The sequence below is a fragment of the Sinocyclocheilus grahami genome, unplaced genomic scaffold, assembly GCF_001515645.1.
Source record: "Sinocyclocheilus grahami isolate Dianchi unplaced genomic scaffold, SAMN03320097.WGS_v1.1 scaffold207.1, whole genome shotgun sequence".
NCBI classification, from domain to species: Eukaryota; Metazoa; Chordata; class Actinopteri; order Cypriniformes; family Cyprinidae; genus Sinocyclocheilus; species Sinocyclocheilus grahami.
The window spans coordinates 677,663-699,379 of record NW_015505386.1 but is presented as its reverse complement, the minus strand read 5'-3'; the positions used below and the strand labels follow the sequence as shown (position 1 = coordinate 699,379).

The window sequence follows — 21,717 nt, the reverse complement described above, 5'->3', positions numbered from 1 at the left end:
ACAATTGGAGGCTGACTAAATACTTTTTTGCCCCACTGTATATAAGTCAGTTTAGTTTTATATTTAAGATCTTTAAAAAAAAAAAAAAAAAAGATCATATCGCACATTTCTTCCCAATGGCACATTTTCTATTTATTTATTCGTTTTCTATTTATTTTATGATATAAAATAATCATATTCACACAATGTTGTGTACATAGGGGACTTCTCGTATGAGTTGGGAAGCTCTGGCTGGACAGATACCAGTATAGGGAGCCAAGCTTGGGAGCTAAAACTGGAGTATAATGACACTCTGAAAGGTGAAAAATCAGTTTTTATTATGATGGAACTAGGAAATTATTTTATGAGGTAAGTTAAATTAGTTTCATTTGAGTGTGTGTGTGTGATTAGAGGAGTTCCTGACTGTGACTGGCGCTCCTGGGCAGCAGCTAAGTGAAGCCCAAACTCGTACCCCTCTCTTGGGTCCATCAGGTCCAGCATGCATCCTTCAGTTCTCCTACAGTCTCAGCGGCAGTAACCCACACATAGGTACGACATCAGCTCTAATACACCTGTCTCACCTCTGTAAGTCGGTATGATGGTAGACTATAGATTCTCTGGCTCTCTCTGCAGGTGATCTGGCAGTGTATGTTGTAGACAGTGTGTTAGGGACTCATCCTGTGCTGTGGGAGTTTTCTGGAAGGACCAATGAGATGGCAGGGATTTGGGTAAAGGAGGAAGTCTATGTTGGAGCCAGAGATCATCGCTTTCAGGTAGACTGTCTAGCTGTGTGTCTGCTTTTCTGTCTGTTTCTCTATTTACATCCATCTATCTATCGTGCAATCGTTCTATCTATCTATCTATCTATCTATCTATCTATCTATCCGTCCGTCCGTCCGTCCGTCCGTCATTCTGTCATTCTATCTATTGTCCTATCGTTCTATCTGTCATTCTATCTGTCTTTTGTCATTCTTAGTTAGAGTTCAGGGCCCGTGCTGAAGCGCTCTCCCCAAGTACCCAGATTGCAGTGAAGGATGTGCACTTTGTTGACTGTTCTGCTCTGTTTGTGCCCTCTGGTGGTGAGTAGGAACAAATAATTCTTTATTTTTTTTATTTTCATTGTCTTAATTGGTTGTTTTAAGTTGTCGTTTTGCATCATCATCAATTTTTTCCCCTCTTAACAGAAATATCATGCAATTTTGAGATAAATTTGTGTGGATGGTACCAGGACCAAACAGATCATTATGACTGGAGACTTCATAGTGGAATGGACCACACTGTCCATGATGGTCAGGATCCTTTTGATGCTGACTGAATTAGTAATTGTTTTTTATGTTTGAAAACATCAGCATTCTAATACAAACATCTTTCTTTTCTTGTCTCTTTTTTTCTCAGGTAGGAGTCTGGTGGTGGATATGTGGGACACTTCACTGCGAGGTCTTTCTGGACGTCTCCTGTCAGTCAGACAGTATAGTAACTCAGAGCACTGTCTGTCCTTCTTCTACAAACTCTATGGGCCAAACACAGGTGGATCTGAACACCTTATTCCCAGCTTCTTAAAATATCAGTTTAGTTAAGCTGATGTGTGAGCAGAAGGTCCTACAGCTTATGCAGAGTAACTGATTCAAACATTACACTTCATTATAATTCATTTGTTTCATCTTCTCTTTCCCAGGCGCTCTCAGTGTAAACCTGCTATTTGCTGACAGCTCAGAAGAGCTTTTGTGGACGCGCAACGGTGCCCATGGAAACGTTTGGCATGAGGGCCATTGCTCTGTGCCTCCTCAGCTCACCACTTTCCAGGTGCACACAAAAGTTGTTTACACGCCTAAAGGATAATTGTCAGCAAAAGCTCTAGAAAAACACATAATGACTTTGTGAATGACCACAGATAATGGCTTACAAGATGATTATTATTGCATAAACTGACTACATTAAGCATCTTATGACTGTAAATGTTTAACATTTTTAATATTAACAATTGCTTTAATCTTCTTATCCTTGTTTCTACTTATTTTTTATTCTGTCTCTCTTTATCTCTCATATGTAGCTGGTGTTTGAGGCCACTCGCTCTGGTTTTGACGGTCAGTTGGCTTTAGATGATGTGGCGTTTGTGGCAGGACCATGTTCTTTGCCTACTATGTGCTCGTTTGAGAGTCAGACTTGTGGCTACACCAGTTCTGGAAGAGCCAGGTGGATACACCAGAGTTGGGCTTCAACAAAAATTGGACCCAAGACGGACCATACCTTGGAGACAGAAAATGGTGAGGGAAATATGAAAATTAAAGAAATTCGAGCTCAGTTTTGATCAAACACTTTTGCATTCAGTGTTTTTGTGTCTCATTCACTAACAGCTCACAATCCAGCTCAAACAAATAGTTCACCAAATTTTTTTATTTATTTTTTATTTACTCACCCTCAGGCCATCGTAGATGTAGATGAGTTTGTTAGAGAACAGATTTAGAGAAATTTAGCATTACATCACTTGCTCACCAATGGATCCTCTGCAGTGAATGGGTGCCGTCAGAATGAGAGTCCAAACAGTTGACAAAAACATCACAATAATCCACAAGTAATGCACATGACTCCATCAATTAACCCATTAACCCAATTAACTCCATCCCAATCCAACAATTAACGTCTTATGAAGTGAAAAGCTGTGTGTTTGTAATATGGATGGGAGTCGTGTGGATTACTTGTAAATTATTCTGGTTTTTATCAGCTGTTTGGACTCCCATTCTGACGGCACCCATTCACTGCAGAGGATCCCTTGGTGAGTAAGTGATGTAGAGCAAAATTTCTCCGAAAACAAACTAATTTTACATCTTGGATGGCCTGAGGGTGAGTACATCTTTAGAATTTTTTTATTTTGGGGTGAACTATTCCTTTAACCTTGTTTTTACCAGGTTTTCTCTTTTAGCTGGATTAGTTCAAATAAATGATACGAATGGTATGTTGTGACCAGGTTTCTACATGCTGGCCCACAGCAGTTCTGACGTCCTTCCCGAGGGCAGTGTGACCACCTTGACTTCCCCTGTGCGTAGAGGTTTGTCTCACACCGAATGTGTAAACTTCTGGTACCATACAGGAGGAGAAAAACCAGGTAGAGAACATTATCTCAGAAGTGTGTGTACAACTATTCATTCGCAGGTAAAAACAGTATATGTGTCCCCACACAGGCACACTGAAAGTCTATGTAAAGCCAACTGATGGAAACAGGATACAGTTATTCTCCAGTACCATCAGGCAGGGACATGCTTGGCGTCATGGCCAAGGCAATGTCAACTGGCATGGGGATTGGCAAGTAAGTGATCTGATGCCTTGCCTTGTGTAGTAATGTAATGCAGTGAAACCTGTTTTGTTAGTTTATTGTGTTTAATAAAAGGTCTGAGTGTGAGGTTTTCTGTGTTTTTGGGATTCAGCTGGAGTTTGAGGTGAAAGGTGAAGGAGACCTATTCAGTTTTATCGCCATTGATGACATCACCTACTCGACTCACAGCTGCCCCACAACAGGTCAATCAAAATATACACCATTTACTTTCTCAATACCCATTCCTGTTCTTATTGTGAAAAAATTAGTGTATGTTATTTAAAGTGGAAAAAAAAGATCTTAAAAAAATCTTTATAATCTTGCTCTGCCCTTGACAACTTTCCTTTTCAGATGATATCACCAAACACATCTTATTTTTTATTATTAATATTCTTTTCTTTTTTTTAAATAATTATGTTGTTCTTTATTATTACAATATATGTATGTATATATATATATATATATATATATCTTAGATTGTTTATCTTTTTTTGTGTTGAAATAATTGTTATTTACATTATGTATGTATTTCAGATAGTATCTGTGATTTCGAGAAAGGTCTGTGTGGTTGGTCCAATACTCAGAACCCATCTGTAGACTGGTTAGACTGGGACCTGACTAGTGTGCAAGCTGAGATGTTCTACAGCACACCACCATATGACCACACACTATACACAGAAGAAGGTGATTTATGCTCTTAACTCATAATAAAGATTTTGTCACCCGCTCATGTATTTTTGAGGAACTGGGTGTAATTTAGTCTCTTTTCTGACTCTAGGACACTTCTTGGTCCTTCCTAACTCCCAGCGTGACACCGCTACCCAGAATGCCTGGCTGCTGAGCCCTCACCTGGCACCAACCAAAGGAACCTGTCTGAGCTTTTGGGTTTATCAGCCGACCATGTGTATGTATATATGTATCTATATCATCAAATGGTTAGTTTTAGTTGTCAGTGACCAAGTTTGTTCAGAAGTTTGGAATCATGAAGGAAAGAAATTAGTACTTCTATTCAGCAAGGATGCATTAAAATGGACAAAAGTGACGTTTACACATTTATAATGTTACAAAAGTTTTCTGTTTCAAATAAATTGTTCTTTTGAATTTTATATTCATATATGCAATATTAAGCAGCATAACTGTTTTCTCAGCTGTTTTCCAAATCAACATATTAGAATGAAGGATCATGTGACACTAAAGAATGGAGTAATGGCTGCTGAAAATTCAGCATTGCCATCACAGGAATACATTTAATTTTAAAATATATTCAAATAGAAAACAGTCATTTTAATTTTGAATAATATTTCACAATAATACTGTTTTTATTTTATTTTGTATACCATAAATGCAGCCTTGGTGAGCATAAGTTTTTGTTTTTTTTCAAAAACGTACATTCTTATCAACCCAAACTTCTAACATATTTGTCAAACGGTCTCTCTAGTGATTATACACCATACTTTTCCTTTAAACCAGCATCCCGCTATTACATATCCTGTAAAATGCACTGTTAGTCACTTTGGATTTAATTTATTAATGATTGTTATATTGCTTTCTTGGTGAAGATGACACTAAACTCACAGTGTGGAGACTGTCTGAAGGGACCAGACATGAATTGCTGACGTTGCATGAAGGAGGTGGAAACTGGAAACTCTTCAGTGTCAATATCACCTCAGAAACAGAGTACCAGGTTACCAAAGCCAACTGTACTCTATGTTCATATAGGTTTTTATATTATAATGTGAGTGTGATTATATTGACTGTCTGTGTTTTAACGGGAGGCAGATTGTACTAGAAGGATTTAAAGGCGAGAAGGGTGTTCTTGCTTTGGATGACATACGCTATACTGTCGGGGTTAACTGTGCTGGGCAGAAGACAGACCAAAGTAAGAGTTCTTCCTATAGCAAGATTTAGTTTACCTTTGAGTCATTTACATTTTTATGTATTCTTGTTACCATCATACCTATGATTCTGTGTGAACATGAATGAGATGGGTGTGAAAACTTTGTTTAGTAAAAATCTTTTTATATACTTTTATATATATTTTCAGCCTCATCTGACAACACAGGAACCATTGTGGCCTCTGTTGTAGTCGTCATTGTGCTCTTAATGCTTCTCGCTGCCTTGCTGGTGTTCTACCTGAAGACTAAACATAAAGCCAATGCTTTAATACAGGAGTCAAACGTATCTCATATAAACTGCGTTGGCTTTGGCAATGACATATATGAATCTGGAAATGCTGTAAGTTATCTGGCTATATATGGTCTTGTTTTGTGTTGAAGGGATTCGGACATTATACACTCACCCCCCTTGTATTCCAAACCTGTACTTCATTTCTGTTGTGGAGATCAAAAAGATGCATGTTATGTTTATTTTACACTAAATGTACTTATTGTATGGCTTAAGAAGTCATGTTTGAAGGCTTAAGAAGTCACATAGGTACTGTTTTTGAGTTTTTGCAACATTTCTGAAGCTTGAAAAAAGCTTTAGTCACCATTTATTGTAATTGCATGGAAAAGAACAACCAGTATAGTCTTCAGAATTTCACGTTTTGTGTTCCACAGATGAAAGAAAGTCATATTGGTTTACTATAATCTCTAATAATATGAACTGTGCTCCAATATTTCAATATCCTTTTGTGTGCTTGCTTGTTTACAGGAACGTATGGAGGGGGTGAATAAACATACAGAACCGTAGGAGTTTGTTTTGGTGACTTTGCCACCAACTGGCAGCCTTTCAGTAAAACGGTCGACATCACAGCAGGAGAACTACTTGTGTCGCTGTGGCAGGACTAGCGCAGTCATAACACATGCAAAAACATACTACACGATATAGAGTTATCTTTACTAAGAGTGAAATATTGGGGTCAATTAACTTCACTATTGGCTGTTCTATATGCCATCACAGGATATAAATTAATGTCTTCAAACAAGTAGACCAATCCAATATAATGTATTTTAATATATGATCTACAGTATAAACAGAACAGCAGCGTAAACAAAAAGCAAACTAATCAACAAGCCCCGTGGTATTAGATGTCCATGATGTATATTGTTAGAGGTTTTGTGGTGCAAGTGTTCACCATGGCCATCACTGAGAAAGATGTAACTAGTGGATGGTCTTTCAACTTTATGGATTCTCTCTATTAAACAGAGTTCCAGAAGAATGCACTAAATTTTCAAGGCTACAATGCATAGTTTTTGTTATGGGAGAGGTGGAAATAGAAGTAAATGAACCATTTGAGATGTTAAGTGTTGTTCCATAAATCAAAATCTTGTATTGTATTCCCATTCTGCATATGAAAATGTAACATTAAATTGATCATTTATTTAAAAATTGTATCATCTGCAATTAATAGGAGTATTATGCAACTTTAATGTTCTCTCAAAGGATATCTTAAAGTGTAAATAAATTGTACATGTATGTCGATGATAGATAGATAGATATGACTGCCTTAAAAAGTTATTTTATCCATTAGCAAGGTGTTTATTAAATGTTGTCTTCTACTGAAAAAATATATAAACGACAAAAAGATTACAAATAAAGTTGCTGTTTTTTTTTAAGATACGTCGTGAAAAGCATCTATAATAGGCTACCACAGTGAAAGTTGCTGTCAGCTTGTTAAAGTCGTTTCCACATATATTCAAGAGGGACACAAAAGGCGTCCTCGTCGCGGAGTGTATTTTATAAAATAAACATTTTGAATATAACAAACAGTTTTCTCATATACAATTATGACGTATTTTCTTTTCAAACTCAACACTACAGAGAGCTCCAAAACAGAATTACGGCGTCTCTTAGCAACGGCGATGTCTCCACGGCAACATCCTCCCTCCTAATCCGTCTGTCGAAAAGCTTCAGTATTCAAGCAACAAAATCCTCACGCTTCGCCAACAGTAATAGATGAAAAGCTTTGCTGTGTTCAAAATTAAAGCTCGGATTATAAAACCAATGAAGGGGAGCAAAATATCGCTGCTTATGAATTGTTTTTGAGATGTGACTCATGGAGGGGTAACAGACACGACCGCGTGACAGTGATGCTGTGACTAAATTCACTATTATCTATCCCTGCAACCTTCATTGCTGTGCAAAAACCTGTCAAATAGTGAATACTTGCACTTACCGGCAGGATGGACCCCAGTGTGCTCATATTCTTACTTTATGTCATGATAGCCCACGAGCTGGTGTGTGGACTGATGCAGTACAGGAGACAAGCAGCCAAACCTCACAAACGCCTAATGTGGTGCTCCAGGTAAGATGTTTTTTATGTGTATTTTACATTTACATTTAGTCATTTAGCAGACGCTTTTATCCAAAGCGACTTACAAATGAGGACAATAAAAGCAGTCAAAACTAACAAAAGAGCAACAGTATATAAGTGCAAATGACAAGTCTCGGTTAGCCTAACGCAGTACACGTAGCAAGGTCTATGTATATATATATATATTATACATATACACACACACACACACACAAAGAAAAACAAGTAGATAGAATAGAAAAAAATGTTTTTTTGTTTTGTTTTTTTAAAATAAAGAATTAAAAAAATAAAAGATAAATATAGATAAAGTAGAATTAAAATAGAATATATATATATATATATATATATATATATATATATATATATACACACACACACACACAAACAAAGAAAAACAAGTAGAATAGAAAAAAATTTAATGCTAGTGTTTTTTTAAAGAAAAGATAAATATAGATGAAGTAGAATTAAAATAGAATAGAAAGTGTTAGTTAGAGGGTCAAATAAAGGTGGAACAGATGTGTTTTTAGTCGTTTCTTGAAGATGGTTAAGGACTCAGCTGCTCGGATTGAGTTGGGCAGGTCATTCCACCAGGAGGGAACAAGCTTCTAGTTTACTTTATTTATATAGCACATTTAAAACAGCCACAAGACTGACCAAAGTGCTTCACAGTAAGAAACGTCATCATAAAAATGTAGTAATACAAAAATTAAAGCACAAATAAGAAATACAATAGGCAAAAATATAGTCCTAATAGGCCAATGAAAACAAATGGGTTTTTAAAAGAGACTTAAAAATAGACAGGCTACGGGCCGTTCTGATCTCCACTGGCAGGGCACATAACTCTGAATTCTGTCAGGACCACTATCGTCAAAATGATAGATACTTAGCATAAAGTTTGGTTTGGCGGTATGGTTCTGTTCTGGCCAAAAACCTCCCTGCCCATCCATGCAGCCTGTCATGAATGAGCAGGGAGAGCAGCAATAATAACCCCCCTAGGGTAGACAGAACAGAACAAGGCAGATATCATTAATGTACTTAATGATATTTAAGTGTAACACTTTATTCAAGATAAAGGAGTCTGATTAGCAAGGAATATCAGAAAGCCAAGTCCTGACTGTGGCGAAAGGAGGAGCTGGGGATGGAGGAGGGTAATTTGCTCCGGAGCAGGCTGAAAAGCTGCTGAATAATACTGAATAGAGCTTATATAGGAATGCCGCGATAGGTGTCGTATAGGTAGATGTGATCAGCTGAGAATGATGCAAGCTTGACTCACGTGACCTGCCAGAACTAACGCTAAAGCTTAATGTAATGAATTTAGGTAACGGAAAAAAAACTCACAAATGTGTTAAAAACGTCCCTTAAGTTAACTCAATTTGACCAACTTCTTTCTGGAACACCCACAAATATAAAGAGAGTTATCCTGTATGCCTTAAATGTCTTGTAAGTGACCTAAATATGATTAGGCTAACATCCAAATTAATATTGCTTCATTTGACTGAAGCAACTTAAATTGTATGTAGGGAAGTCGTGGCCTAATGGTTAGAGAGTTGGACTCGTAACCCAAAGGTTGCGGGTTAGAGTCTCGTATCGGCAGGGATTGTAGGTGGGGGGAGTGAATGTACGGCGCACTCTCTCCCACCTTCAATACCACGACTGAGGTGCCCTTGAGCAAGGCACTGAACCCCCAACTGCTCCCCGGGTGCCGCAGCAAAAAAAAAAGTCTGTTCACGGTGTGTGTGTGTGTGCACTTGATGACTAATTCAGAGTATGGGTCACCATACTTGGCCACATGTCAAGTCACTTCACTTCACTTTAATATTCACAGTGTTTACTTTTCTGGAAAATCAGTCTCTATATAGAAGTATTTCAGTAAAATGCAAATTTTTTGCTTTTAAAACAACAGAAGCTAATTAAATATCTGCATGTTTCTATGCTTTAATAACTGTATAGTTTTTATACCCACAGTTCTCGTGTCTGTCATGGAACGTGGAGAGTCAGTAGCCAGCCGGTGCGGACAGGGAGACGAGACTGGAAGAAAACTGGACGTATTGTCAGGAAAGCGTGACACAAGGGCCGCTGTGGACATACGATCCATAAACGTGGTTCCTAATCATCCTTTCTGCACTGTGATCAATCACTGAAGCTATGCTGGACCACTCACTGCTAGTTCATGATTATATAATCTCAACTGTGTGATGCTCAAAGTTTACAGTTTTCCTATTCGCTGTCATTGTGGACATCTTTAGAGGTTAATTTCTAGCTATAGTTCACCTAGAAATTTAAATTCTGTCATCATTTACTCACCCTCATTGTCGTTACAAACATGTATGAGAAATTTTGAAAAATTAACTTACTGTATTTTTTTCTGCAGTTACAATGCTTCAAAATAGACACAAACAGCAAGTGATCCACGTTTTCTGAAGCCATATGATAGCTGTGCATGAGGAGCAGACCATTTTGTTGTGTTCCACAGAGAAAAGAAAGTAAGTCACACACATTTGGAATAACATAAGGGTGAGAAAACAATGGCAGAATTTTCATTTACGAGTGAACTAATCTTTGAAGAATGTTTGTAGAACTGGATTTTTTATTAGTGATTTGAAAGCTGCCATTTTTACATAAACTTAATATGAGTTGTGGTAGCCAAAACGCAAAGTTCTGTCACAAGCAGAGGTGATTCAAGATCTCTTGTCACATTTACAATGTAATATCACTGTGCACTTGAGTATGGAAATTAATCCCAGATTGCAGCATTTAGAAAATCATCTGCTAAATTTCTGAACATGATTTGTATGTTTCTTGTTCAGTTTGTTGTTTCTGCCCTTATTACATTTTGTAAATGAATTGTAAATTCTTGTTTTAGATGTGACAAGTCAAGTGTGCGTGGAAGTTCACACTAAACCTGTGTACCCAACTGTGTATTGAGATTCATTAAATATGCATTTTAGCATCAGCTATAATGTAGTGATATTTTTGGATTTGAGGTGTCATCGTATCAGCAGATTTGGGATTTATGGTGTTTAGCAAGCACTTTCATATGTTTCAATGTTGAACCACTTAGCATTTTCAAATGTTAATTTTTGATCTGTCTCTTCAGAAAGATTTTAACTTGCTCTTTAAAAGAATAGTTCATGCAAAAAATTTGCTGAAAATGTACTCCATTTGAACAGATTTGGAGAAATTTTGCATTACATCACTTGCTCACCAGTGGATCCACTGCGGTGAATGGGTGCCATCAAAATAAGAGTCTAAACTGCTGATAAAAGCATCACAATAATCCACACAACTCCATCAGTTTATGTTCATGTAAGAAATAAATCCACCATTAAGACATTTTTTTTTCGATTATTTTTTCCTAAAACAAGACTTAAATGTGTATTTAATAAATTTAATTTAATTATTATTATTATTATTTTTTTTTTTAGAAATGTCCACTTTGGCAGTGCAGTTTTTTAGAATATTGCCACTTATATCTGAATCTGTGGCTTTTTTGAGGGGGTCTGTATGAAAAGGCTCGAACCATTGATCATAAGACAAAGATTGTAGCTGATACTAGACTTTCCATTTAGTTTGACATAACATATTGCTTATGCCAGTTTTGCTTGTTTGTAGGGTGTATACTTTAGTGTATTGTATACACACAATTTTAGTGGCCTACTAAAATTGCGTCTATGTGCTAAGTTTCTATTTAAATCATAGAAGCTGTTTTTGCTTCATCTACATTTTTGCAAATAAATAATCAGGTTATTTACAGCAATGACTATTTCAGCAGGTTTGGGACTCTTGTATGTTTATTGGCACATCAGAGGCTAATTGGACTGTAAAAAGCTCTGTGCTTTCTTTGTGCTGATGTCTCTTTGCAGTGGAAAAAAAATCTCTCAGTAAGTATACCGTGTAATTGAGTGTTCAGGGGAGCTGAGGTGAGAAAACGGTTGAGTTGGTTTATTTGTCACCGAACACACCGGTCATGCACAAGTCTTTAATATTGCCTCAAGAGACATTAGACTTGATAACAAAGTAATGCATTCCAACAAACAATCAATGAATCTCTGATTTTTTTAAAAAAGCCATCATAACAGCAGTGCAGATGGTTTAGCTGAACAGGTTTTATGTAATGACTCATATTGTTTTGGTATCTCAGGTGAAGGAAGGATGGAAATCATGCATACTGTCTACGTCACACCTCTACACAACATGACCTTAGTGACAGGCTGCCTTAAATTTGACTGTTTAAGCGGACAGGGTTTCAGTCTTCATATGAAGTGGAGCCAAATATACACCTCTGAGTAAGTCATCTTTAATTGGTTCATTTAATATGGTACATTAATGAGCACTGAAATTTAGTTTGTTGCTTGTTATCCATTGCAATCAATGAAAATGTAATAATTATTTAAAATATTTTCATAATAAAAATGATCTAATGATATCATTATATCAGTGCACAGAATATTTTAATTGAATATATAATTTCATTAATAATTAAATAGCCACTAGAGATTATTAAAAACAACTAAGTACATTAGTCTGTTTCATTGTTTTCTCTAATGTCATACATTGCTGAAAGTTGTCTAATGACGTGTCTCTTTACTTTCATTTTGAGGAATGCATAACAATCAGATGTAATTTCTTTCAAATGAATTTTCATGCTATTTTATTAAACAACTAGCTTGCCGTTATCTATCATATAAAAAGGTAATCTTTTTCTAAAACATTGAAGTTCACTACATTAACACAATGTTCGGTCTTGTTTTACCTCTCTAGGTTCATTGTTTACTGTAAATCTGATCCAGTATGTCTTACGTATCAGACAGCTCTAGTCTCAACAAGGCCCTGCGGCAGCAATACCTCAGTTTGCCCCAGGGACACTTCTGTCAGGTCACTTACGTCTGGATCGATGGCTCTGGAGAGGGTCTGCGTAACAAGACTCGAACCATGGATTCAGAGCCAAAGAGCATTGCTGGTAGCGAAGCGTTAACTGGTTTCACTTCTTTATTTTGAACATTTCATTAATTCTTATTTTGTTTTTGTTGTTCTTTGACAGACCTACCAGAATGGAATTTCGATGGTTCCAGCACAGGTCAGTCTAAAGGACACAACAGTGACATGCTACTGATTCCGGTCTGCATGTTTAGGGACCCCTTCCTCTTGGACCCGAACAAACTGGTGCTATGTGAGGTGCTCAAGCACACCCAAGAACCTGCAGGTAAAATTGTTCCAATATAAAAATTATATTAGATCAGTTAAATAGTGCTGAAAAAAAGACAATCCATTTTTTTTTTATTCCAAAAAAAAAGCAAACATATAATAAAAATGATGTATAATATGTGTTTTAGTCAAAGCAACAAGTATAGCTGGTGAGTCCCATTCACGTTCTTCCCAGCATACACTGGGGCATAAATAATTAATATGGTTACACTGTTTAACTTTTGCTAATTTTATGTACAGTCACACATGTAGAACTCTTTTTGAAGTTGATGAAAAAATAGTTAAGAAATTAAACTTTAAAAAGTCACACAAACTATAACCTTCTTTTGTTAAAGTTCTACAAACACCCAGTTTTGTACAGTTAAAATGCGCAGAGATTCATTTGAGTTATAAAATAGCTCGTAGTGATCATACAAATTCAACTTGTGTAGAACTAACAAACGAAATTGTTTCTTTTAGAATCGAACCACCGTAACCGCTGTAACAAGGTCATGGAAAAGGTCAAAGACCTTCACCCCTGGTTTGGCATGGAGCAAGAATATACTCTCCTAGGAGTGGATGAACACCCTTATGGCTGGCCCAGACTTGGATTCCCAAAACCACAAGGTTAAATCTTGTATCAAGCTGCTGTAAAGGATGTTTTGAATGCCACACATTGTAAAATGTTCCTCCTACCTTAAAGATATTAATAAAATCTGTGTTATGAGAAACCACACAGGTTCTTTGTAATCACCGGAGAAGAATCTGGATGCAGGCCATGTTAAAATTAAAAAACATTTTCTGTTTTGGTTGGCTGACATGGCTTTGGATTTTGGCGAGATGTGTGGTTGAAGCAGTGGAATATAAAAAAACAGTCACTTACAGCACCTTTACACCAGTGGTACATTAATAGAGAATTCCTGTATCTTGCTCTTTGGGAATTTTTTTTCACTATATGGATGTAGAACTCTTTTTGAAGTTGATGAAAAAATAGTTAAGAAATTAAACTTTAAAAAGTCACACAAACTATAACCTTCTTTTGTTAAAGTTCTACAAACACCCAGTTTTGTACAGTTAAAATGCGCAGAGATTCATTTGAGTTATAAAATAGCTCGTAGTGATCATACAAATTCAACTTGTGTAGAACTAACAAACGAAATTGTTTCTTTTAGAATCGAACCACCGTAACCGCTGTAACAAGGTCATGGAAAAGGTCAAAGACCTTCACCCCTGGTTTGGCATGGAGCAAGAATATACTCTCCTAGGAGTGGATGAACACCCTTATGGCTGGCCCAGACTTGGATTCCCAAAACCACAAGGTTAAATCTTGTATCAAGCTGCTGTAAAGGATGTTTTGAATGCCACACATTGTAAAATGTTCCTCCTTAAAGATATTAATAAAATCTGTGTTATGAGAAACCACACAGGTTCTTTGTAATCACCGGAGAAGAATCTGGATGCAGGCCATGTTAAAATTAAAAAACATTTTCTGTTTTGGTTGGCTGACATGGCTTTGGATTTTGGCGAGATGTGTGGTTGAAGCAGTGGAATATAAAAAAACAGTCACTTACAGCACCTTTACACCAGTGGTACATTAATAGAGAATTCCTGTATCTTGCTCTTTGGGAATTTTTTTTCACTATATGGATTACAAGTACCAAATAAGCCATATCTCTATCATTGCAAAATATTCCAGTTTAAAGTAATTTTGATAGATTTGTATGAGGAACACACAGAAAATGTAATTGTTACTGACCGAAAATTTTGCCTAACTCCCAAAGTCACCATTCACTTTCATTGTATATGAAAAAATCTGCTTGAATTTTTTTTTTTTGAGGGGGGGTTTGTTCCATAAGGTTTCAAAAGACTTGAGTGAGTGAAATTTTACTTTTTATCATTTTTATATTTATGTTCCATTTTTATGTGTCTGATTGTACAATCAAATGACATCTGTGACATCTTTATATTTAAAACATGGCAGTATTTGTTCTGAATTTTGTGTCTATTTTCTGTCAGGTCCGTATTACTGCAGTGTTGGTGCTGACCGAGCTTTTGGCAGAGACGTTGTGGAGTGTCATTATAAAGCCTGTCTGTATGCTGGCATCAAAATCAGTGGCACTAACGCAGAGGTCATGCCCTCTCAGGTAACAACTGTTACATTGTAGATATTAGACATCATGTTCTGGATAGCCAGTCTGGACAGTTTGCTCTGTTTGCAGTGGGAGTTCCAGGTGGGTCCATGTGAAGGAATTGAGATGGGCGATCATCTGTGGATGGCACGTTTCCTGCTCCACAGGGTGTGTGAAGACTTTGGAGTGGTGGCCACCCTGGATCCAAAACCCATGACAGGAGACTGGAACGGAACCGGTTGCCACATTAATGTCAGCACAGTGCAAATGAGAGAACAAGGAGGAATTGAGTATGTCCTGAGTTATGCACACACTCATAAGTCATAGAAAGACTAAAACAAACAGAGAGTGTTAAAGCCCATTCACACTAAGAATGATAACTATATTAGCATCCACACCAACCCATTATAACTTTCTGTTTATTATAAGCACATGCTGCAGTTTTATCGTCTGTCGCTTTTAATGCTCAAGCTCTTTAAAGCAGGATGGATTCTGATTGGCTCTCAATGATTTTATCATCCATCAGATGATATTGTTCCTCTCTGTCGTTATCATTACAGTTGTGGTCTGAACTTCCATTACTGTTATAGTCATCCTTGGTGTGAACAGTGTTTGGTCATGTTATCTGACCTCCATGATTCTTTTCTCTGCATCAGGCACATTGAGAAAGCCATCGAGAAACTGAGCAAGCGTCACGCAGAGCATATTCGTGTCTACGACCCACACGGTGGAGAAGATAACAAACGTCGCCTCACGGGTCGCCACGAGACCTCCAGCATCCACGATTTCTCAGCAGGTGTTGCTAACCGTGGGGCCAGCATCCGTATCCCTCGTCAGGTGGGTCAGGATAAATGCGGTTACTTTGAGGACCGTCGTCCTGCCGCCAATTGTGACCCATATGCCGTGACCTGCGTAATGGCCATCACATGCATGCTGGAAGAGGGGGAAGATGCCCATGAACTTAAATAGCACACTTTTGGAAACTAATAATTGTTTAGAATATTAGATAGAGGGCACTTTAACCTGTTACAATTGTTAATTTGGTCTGTAAATCATACTCTATACATATTAAACTCTTCTTCTGAAAGGAATGTTTAATGACACATGATTTGCAGGCAAGTTTGATGTGTTGTATTGAATGATCTTACACCAACCTGTTTCTGTGCACGATAGATCACATTAGAACCTGACTGGGGTTAACAGCTGACTCTCTACCTGTCTTTCTACCGTCACACAAACACAAGTTATAGGTTGTCAGGTGTTCTCCAGCATCTATGATTTCTCAGCAGGTGTTGCTAACCGTGGGGCCGGCATTCGTATCCCCTATCGGGTGGCTGAAAACAAATGTGGTTACTTTGAGGGCCGCCGGCCTGCCGCCAACTGTGGTGACCTGCACAATGGCCTGCACATGCATGCTGGAAGAGGAAGAATTGAAATAATGCAATACTGGAAACAAATAGTGGTTGTTTAGAATAATATTAGAATGAATACTCATTTATCATATTTATTTAAATGTAAGAAAATCAGTAAAATAACCATCGATTAAAATCAATATACAGTAATGTGAATTGAATTCGATCACTGTTGACCGTCCGGAATTAAGCTATTTTCTTTTAACGTGCGAGACTTCTGATTCATTAGAAGAATAACAAAGTGTAGTCAAAAATGCCAAACCTATTTACACTATAAACCAATGTGTATGATTTTAATATGACAACAAATAGCTAGGCTACTATTTGTAACATCAAGCAGCATGACAGTTTTTTTTACATGTAAAATGAAGTAACTGGAAGCTCATGACACCGGAAGTCTCGCACATTCAAATTCTTGAAAATCAGAGTGGATAATAAAACATTATCTGGAATCACTGTTGCCAACTCTCGCAAGACAAATAAGCAGTTTGATGATTTATTATCATCAATATTATTTATTATCAATTATTTATTACCAGTAAATGAGCCTGCAACATATTCAACTGAAACCACTCTTTTATCTGAAAAGCAAAAACAGAAAATCAGCAAACTGCAACAAAAATGGGAACAAAATTCATCTCCAATCACCTGTGTGCAGAATATGATTGGAGAGATGGAAAAGGAGAAAAACAAGAGCTTCAAAGGGGAGCTGTAACATAGCCACATATTTATAGCCTACTGAAATATAGGCTATTCGAACCATATTTACTCTTAGTATTAGTGTAGGACTACTTGTTTTTTATTACAGCCCGTGATAATTAATACATTACAAAAACATTGTAAAATTAAAAAAATAGGCTAAAAGAAAGTCATCGCTTGGATTACAGCGTCACGCGCCTTCTTTTTGAACATGATTTTCTCCAATGAGGGGGCGGAACATTTGGCAAATTACGCTGCAGCACTTATATTATTGCACTGGTTGGCTATTAACTGCAAGCAGACAGAGTGTCATTGAATGCACTGGAGAATACGGCGAACATAAATAAAGAAACGAAGTTGCTTGTCAGATTTCCCTAACAAGCAACCGTATTTTTTAAAATAAGCCCAAAAAACCGCAACCCGCGATTTTTTCACGCAACTTCACAAAAAAAGAAGCTCAAAGTCGCGTATAATACGCGGACTTGGCAACTATGTCTGGACTCTGTGTAATATGTACACGTGTCAACTAATTGGTATTGCTGTTCTTTTGGATGTCCATAAGGGGGCGTAATAGGCAAGTGTTTAGAACTCAGGTAACGCTTTGAAGAAGCCTAGTGGAAACGTGTTATTGATTGGCACTCACTAATGTTTGTAATAACGTATCTGTTACAAAGGTTTGTTTTCATACCTAAATTGTATTAATCATTATTTTTAGTCTTGTGTTCCAGTGAAATGTCTATAATCCATAAAACAAAATGTAAGGATCTGACAGTAGGCCTATATATTAGATTAATAGTACTGACTTTCTACTTCTTTCACACAAGTGTATAATAACAAAAAACAATTTGACATAATTCTTATAAATCTTGAGTGATGTTAATACTTTTTTTTTTTTTTTCTGTTACACCCTAATTTAATCTGGGCTACACAAAGAAGACCTCTCAGAAAAAAATGCTGATGTCAAAAGGCACAGGAGATGGCTTTAAAGTAGCTTCTATTTTCAGCCGATGACTGATGTGTGGAGCGCAGGAGTGTGTTCAGTCCCCATAATGAGGGGAATTTATTATTCCCAGAACAATGGCAGAAGGGATGTTTATTCAGTTTTATCCATGCTCTTGTCGCCAGACAGGTGGAGGTATGGATTTTTTGCTGATTTTCCTGGTTGGTTATGGAGAAAGCTCAGTGTGGTGCTGCTTGCACATTTACATCACAGCAGTATGTGGGTCAATGACGTGACACTCATTTTTTTATTTTAGTTATTCAAACATACACAAACTCAGTGTTGTTCATACAGAATATTTCTTGAATACACCTCATCTATAATTTTCTAATTCTAATTAATTTTGATATTTTTAGGTGCTTCAACAGTCAAAAATATGCATATAACAAGAAAGTCATTTAAAATATATATCTAGTTTGGCATAGACATAATTTTATTATTATTTATGATATTATAGCCTAAATTATTATAAAATACTGCTTTTTTGAATCAGTTTTGTATGTGTACATATGTATTGTATATAAATATAATTTATATACATATATATATTTCAATTTGATGCTAAATCAATAGCCTACTAGTAAATCAAAATTATATAAAACGTTTTAGAATAAATCAAATATATTTAAATAAGTTTACTGTGTGGAGACGTGCTGATATCGCGTTTGGTCTCGTTCTGTATCGCGTGTCTTGTCAGTGTCTGCGCTTGCTTGGCCATTTGTTGTGGAGAAAATAAGGAAAGTGTGTCCAGCTGAATTAATTTAGTATTTTGGTAGAGGGGTATAAAAAAAGCTTAGTTTACATCGACTCTACCGTGCGACTCCACCGGGCAGGGACACCGGCAAAGGATAAGTATCGCTTTTTATTTCTCCTCTTTCCTATTACTTGTTTCGCTTCTGTTTCAGTTTTTATAACCATTTCTTACTATGTGTAAGTAAGCTGTTGTTTTTTAGCATGTGTGTTTGGCAGTGTTATTTTTTAGGATTACTGATAAACTACTGTCGTTTGATTTGTATTATTTGTTATTTATTTTAATTTTAGTTAAATTATGTCTGAATTTATTATGTCTGTGTAGGTCTTTTATTCAGTTTTTAGTTTTATTTAATTTGAGTTATTTTAATACTTCAACAAACTAAATGGAAATGAAATAATATATATAGTGAATTTATAAATGTGTGTGTATGTGTGTGTGTGTGTGTGTGTATATATATATATATATATGTGTGTGTGTGGTTGTACATACACATATGTAGTTGTTTATTTTTGGTGTTTGGCTTATCATTATTATATTCTTATACCTTTTGTTCTTTAATATTTTAAATTGTTTTGAGCTTTAATTTTTGTTTTTCATTTCAATGTTAAGTTTTGAAATTTCGTTGTATGCATTTGTCATTTTTATTTAATCTCTTTATTTAAAAAAATGTGTATAGGTAGTATTTATAAAGTTTTAGCTTTTAGTTTTGCATCTGTTTTTAGTTGTTTTGATACTACAATTGATTGCTTCTGTTGTCCTCATTTGTAAGTCGCTTTGGATAAAAGCATCTGCTAAATGACTAAATATATATATATATATATAAGTTTGTAAGTTTATTAGCATTCAAATGAAATATTAAATAAAACAGGGGAGCAGGGGAGTCTGACTATCCCGATGACGTCCGCGCTCGTGGATGGGCGGAGAGATGAGAGCCGCAGGTGGGACGTGAAACTGGCCGCTTTTAGCCGTTAGTTTGACCGTCGATCTCATTTTGCTTGAGTGCTTGACTGGTGCTTCTGAACGACATGGGGAAGCTTCAGGAATTCGAGATTACTTTCACTAATAACAAAGTGGTCTACAACCCCGGGGAGTCCTTATCAGGAACTGTGAGAATTAAAACAAGCCACTCCTTACAGTTTAAAGGTAAGCGACGCCGTGTATCTTACATATGCTTACAATAGGAAAAAATGATTTGCATGGACCGCACAGCTGGTAAGCTTCGGGGTCTCCCGTTCAAGTAAACTTAGGGTGTTCAAATAATGCATGTCAACATGGACGTGTTGCATGTTTGCATGTTGACATTCAGCATCCGTTGCTGCTCCGTTTCATACAGTACAGTACTGGTTCGTATATATGTATTATTTACGTGAAATAGGAGCTGTGATAGGAAGGCATTAACGTCTAAGCTCTTGCCTTCATGAACGTCAATGTACATCCTGTTTCTCGTGTACTGCTGGTTTCGGTTCGATTGCACAATCAACACCCGAGCCGCTTCTGGACTGTTGAAACACACTGTATATCGTGTGCGTTTTAACAAGTGCGTTTTGATGTCTGCCAGCACTTGATTTCCATCTTTAAACGTCCACAAATGAGTGTACCTTCAGAACTGACAGTCGAAAGCGTTCATTCAGGACGCGTTCTTGCGTTCAAAAGCTGCTGAACGCAACGCGTATTAAAACGCGACGCTCGTGTGGTGACCAGCTAAACGCAAGTGTACTCTAACCAAAAACGAAAGAACGCTTGAACGACCGCTAATGATCGCAAACGTGTTTTTCCAAGAAGTTAACTGCATTATGTCAGTGGTTTGGTCATATGAACGTCACGCATATAAAAAGATGCTGACATTAGTGAAGTCGTCATAAATGTGCGATGCATTCAAAGGCGTTCAGCGACTCGAGTTACATTTCTGTAGTAGGTCAGTGCCTTGTGGCACCCCTAAACACTTCGTTTACAGTCAGATATCCCTTCAATTAAATGTTTTGTGATATGTAAATCTATAATAACAACAACAACAACAACAACAGTATGCTAAATAATAATAGTATTTATGTTTAGATATTCTCAAGCGGCCCACACAACTAATGTTCTACTGTTTGCAAGCATTCACTCTGACTGCTTTATATAACCTAACTTTTGTTGTTACCTAAATGAAAATGGGGTTTAAGCGTTATGTAATAATGTAGAAATGTATAAAATCCACACATAAATCTATACATACCTCGCCCCCTCCCAAAACCTTTGTTTTTACTTGCACTCTAAAAATGCTGGGTTAAATACAACCCAGTGCTGGGTAAAATAGGGACAAAGCCAGCAATTGGGTTGTTTTGACCCAGCGGTTGAGTTAAATGTTTAACCCAGCCTTCTGGGTAGTAACCCAATCGCTGGGTCAAAACAGCCCAATTGCTGGCTTTGTCCCTATTTTACCCAGCACTGGGTTGTATTTAACCCAGCATTTTTTAGAGTGTAGGGGCCGTACCCAGTAAGACCCAGTTCCAACAACTCCCTTAAGTTAATAAAACATCTAAAAGAAAAGTTATAATTGTGAGAAAATCAACACCTCCGGCAAACCCACTCCCCACTAGCCACAATTTTGCATATTGCTGGTCATTGGGGAAAGAGATAAGAAAGTAGGTTAGACAAGGTGCTTTTCACACTGTGTGAATGTGTACAAAGAATACATTGTAAGTGTTTTCACTGAACTGTTGGGTTTTAGTGTGTAGGCGAGACTCACGGACTGACACGCAAGAGAAAGAAAAAGATTCCAATGAAACAACTCTATTATTTTCCTTTGCACTGTTATATTCACACTTGAGACTGATCTTATGCATGAAGTTGTTGTGCTTTTTCACTCAATTCTAGGACCCCACCCTTATTGTGACACTTATGAAAAATGATTGACGCTCTATGGTCATGTTTCTGTTCCTTTTAGTTTTTCCTGTCAACGGCGAGAACGCGCCTTTTTGCGTTCGAACACGCTGTGAATTGACACAATGTT

The 21,717-nt window shown here is 36.9% G+C and overlaps 3 protein-coding genes across 3 annotated transcripts in view; all 3 read left to right on the top strand.

Moving 5' to 3' along the window:
* The window catches only part of mamdc4 (MAM domain containing 4), a 12,147-nt gene extending 5,656 nt beyond the window's left edge, over nt 1-6,491 (top strand). Inside the window, exons 12-28 of the mRNA XM_016286196.1 lie at nt 201-299; nt 391-528; nt 613-752; nt 956-1,058; nt 1,164-1,268; nt 1,375-1,506; nt 1,655-1,782; nt 2,030-2,243; nt 2,945-3,082; nt 3,159-3,283; nt 3,402-3,492; nt 3,824-3,973; nt 4,068-4,193; nt 4,849-4,973; nt 5,069-5,168; nt 5,334-5,524; nt 5,942-6,491. Of these exons, the coding sequence (XP_016141682.1) occupies nt 201-299; nt 391-528; nt 613-752; nt 956-1,058; nt 1,164-1,268; nt 1,375-1,506; nt 1,655-1,782; nt 2,030-2,243; nt 2,945-3,082; nt 3,159-3,283; nt 3,402-3,492; nt 3,824-3,973; nt 4,068-4,193; nt 4,849-4,973; nt 5,069-5,168; nt 5,334-5,524; nt 5,942-5,980 (2,144 nt within the window). The 3' untranslated portion in view covers nt 5,981-6,491. The remainder of the gene's footprint in view (nt 1-200; nt 300-390; nt 529-612; nt 753-955; nt 1,059-1,163; nt 1,269-1,374; nt 1,507-1,654; nt 1,783-2,029; nt 2,244-2,944; nt 3,083-3,158; nt 3,284-3,401; nt 3,493-3,823; nt 3,974-4,067; nt 4,194-4,848; nt 4,974-5,068; nt 5,169-5,333; nt 5,525-5,941) is intronic.
* Nucleotides 6,492-11,781: 5,290 nt separating this feature from the next.
* Nucleotides 11,782-16,119, top strand: LOC107595722 (glutamine synthetase-like). Its single transcript, XM_016286217.1, has 7 exons — nt 11,782-11,830; nt 12,306-12,504; nt 12,586-12,747; nt 13,209-13,355; nt 14,745-14,872; nt 14,948-15,147; nt 15,514-16,119. The coding sequence occupies exons 2-7, from the start codon at nt 12,336-12,338 to the stop codon at nt 15,824-15,826; spliced, it is 1,119 nt and encodes a 372-aa protein (XP_016141703.1). The 5' UTR covers nt 11,782-11,830; nt 12,306-12,335; the 3' UTR covers nt 15,827-16,119.
* A 3,508-nt stretch (nt 16,120-19,627) lies between these two features.
* Nucleotides 19,628-21,717, top strand: part of LOC107595676 (arrestin domain-containing protein 1-like) — a 38,325-nt gene continuing 36,235 nt past the window's right edge. Inside the window, exon 1 of the mRNA XM_016286163.1 lies at nt 19,628-19,865. Within this exon, the coding sequence (XP_016141649.1) occupies nt 19,748-19,865 (118 nt within the window). The 5' untranslated portion in view covers nt 19,628-19,747. The remainder of the gene's footprint in view (nt 19,866-21,717) is intronic.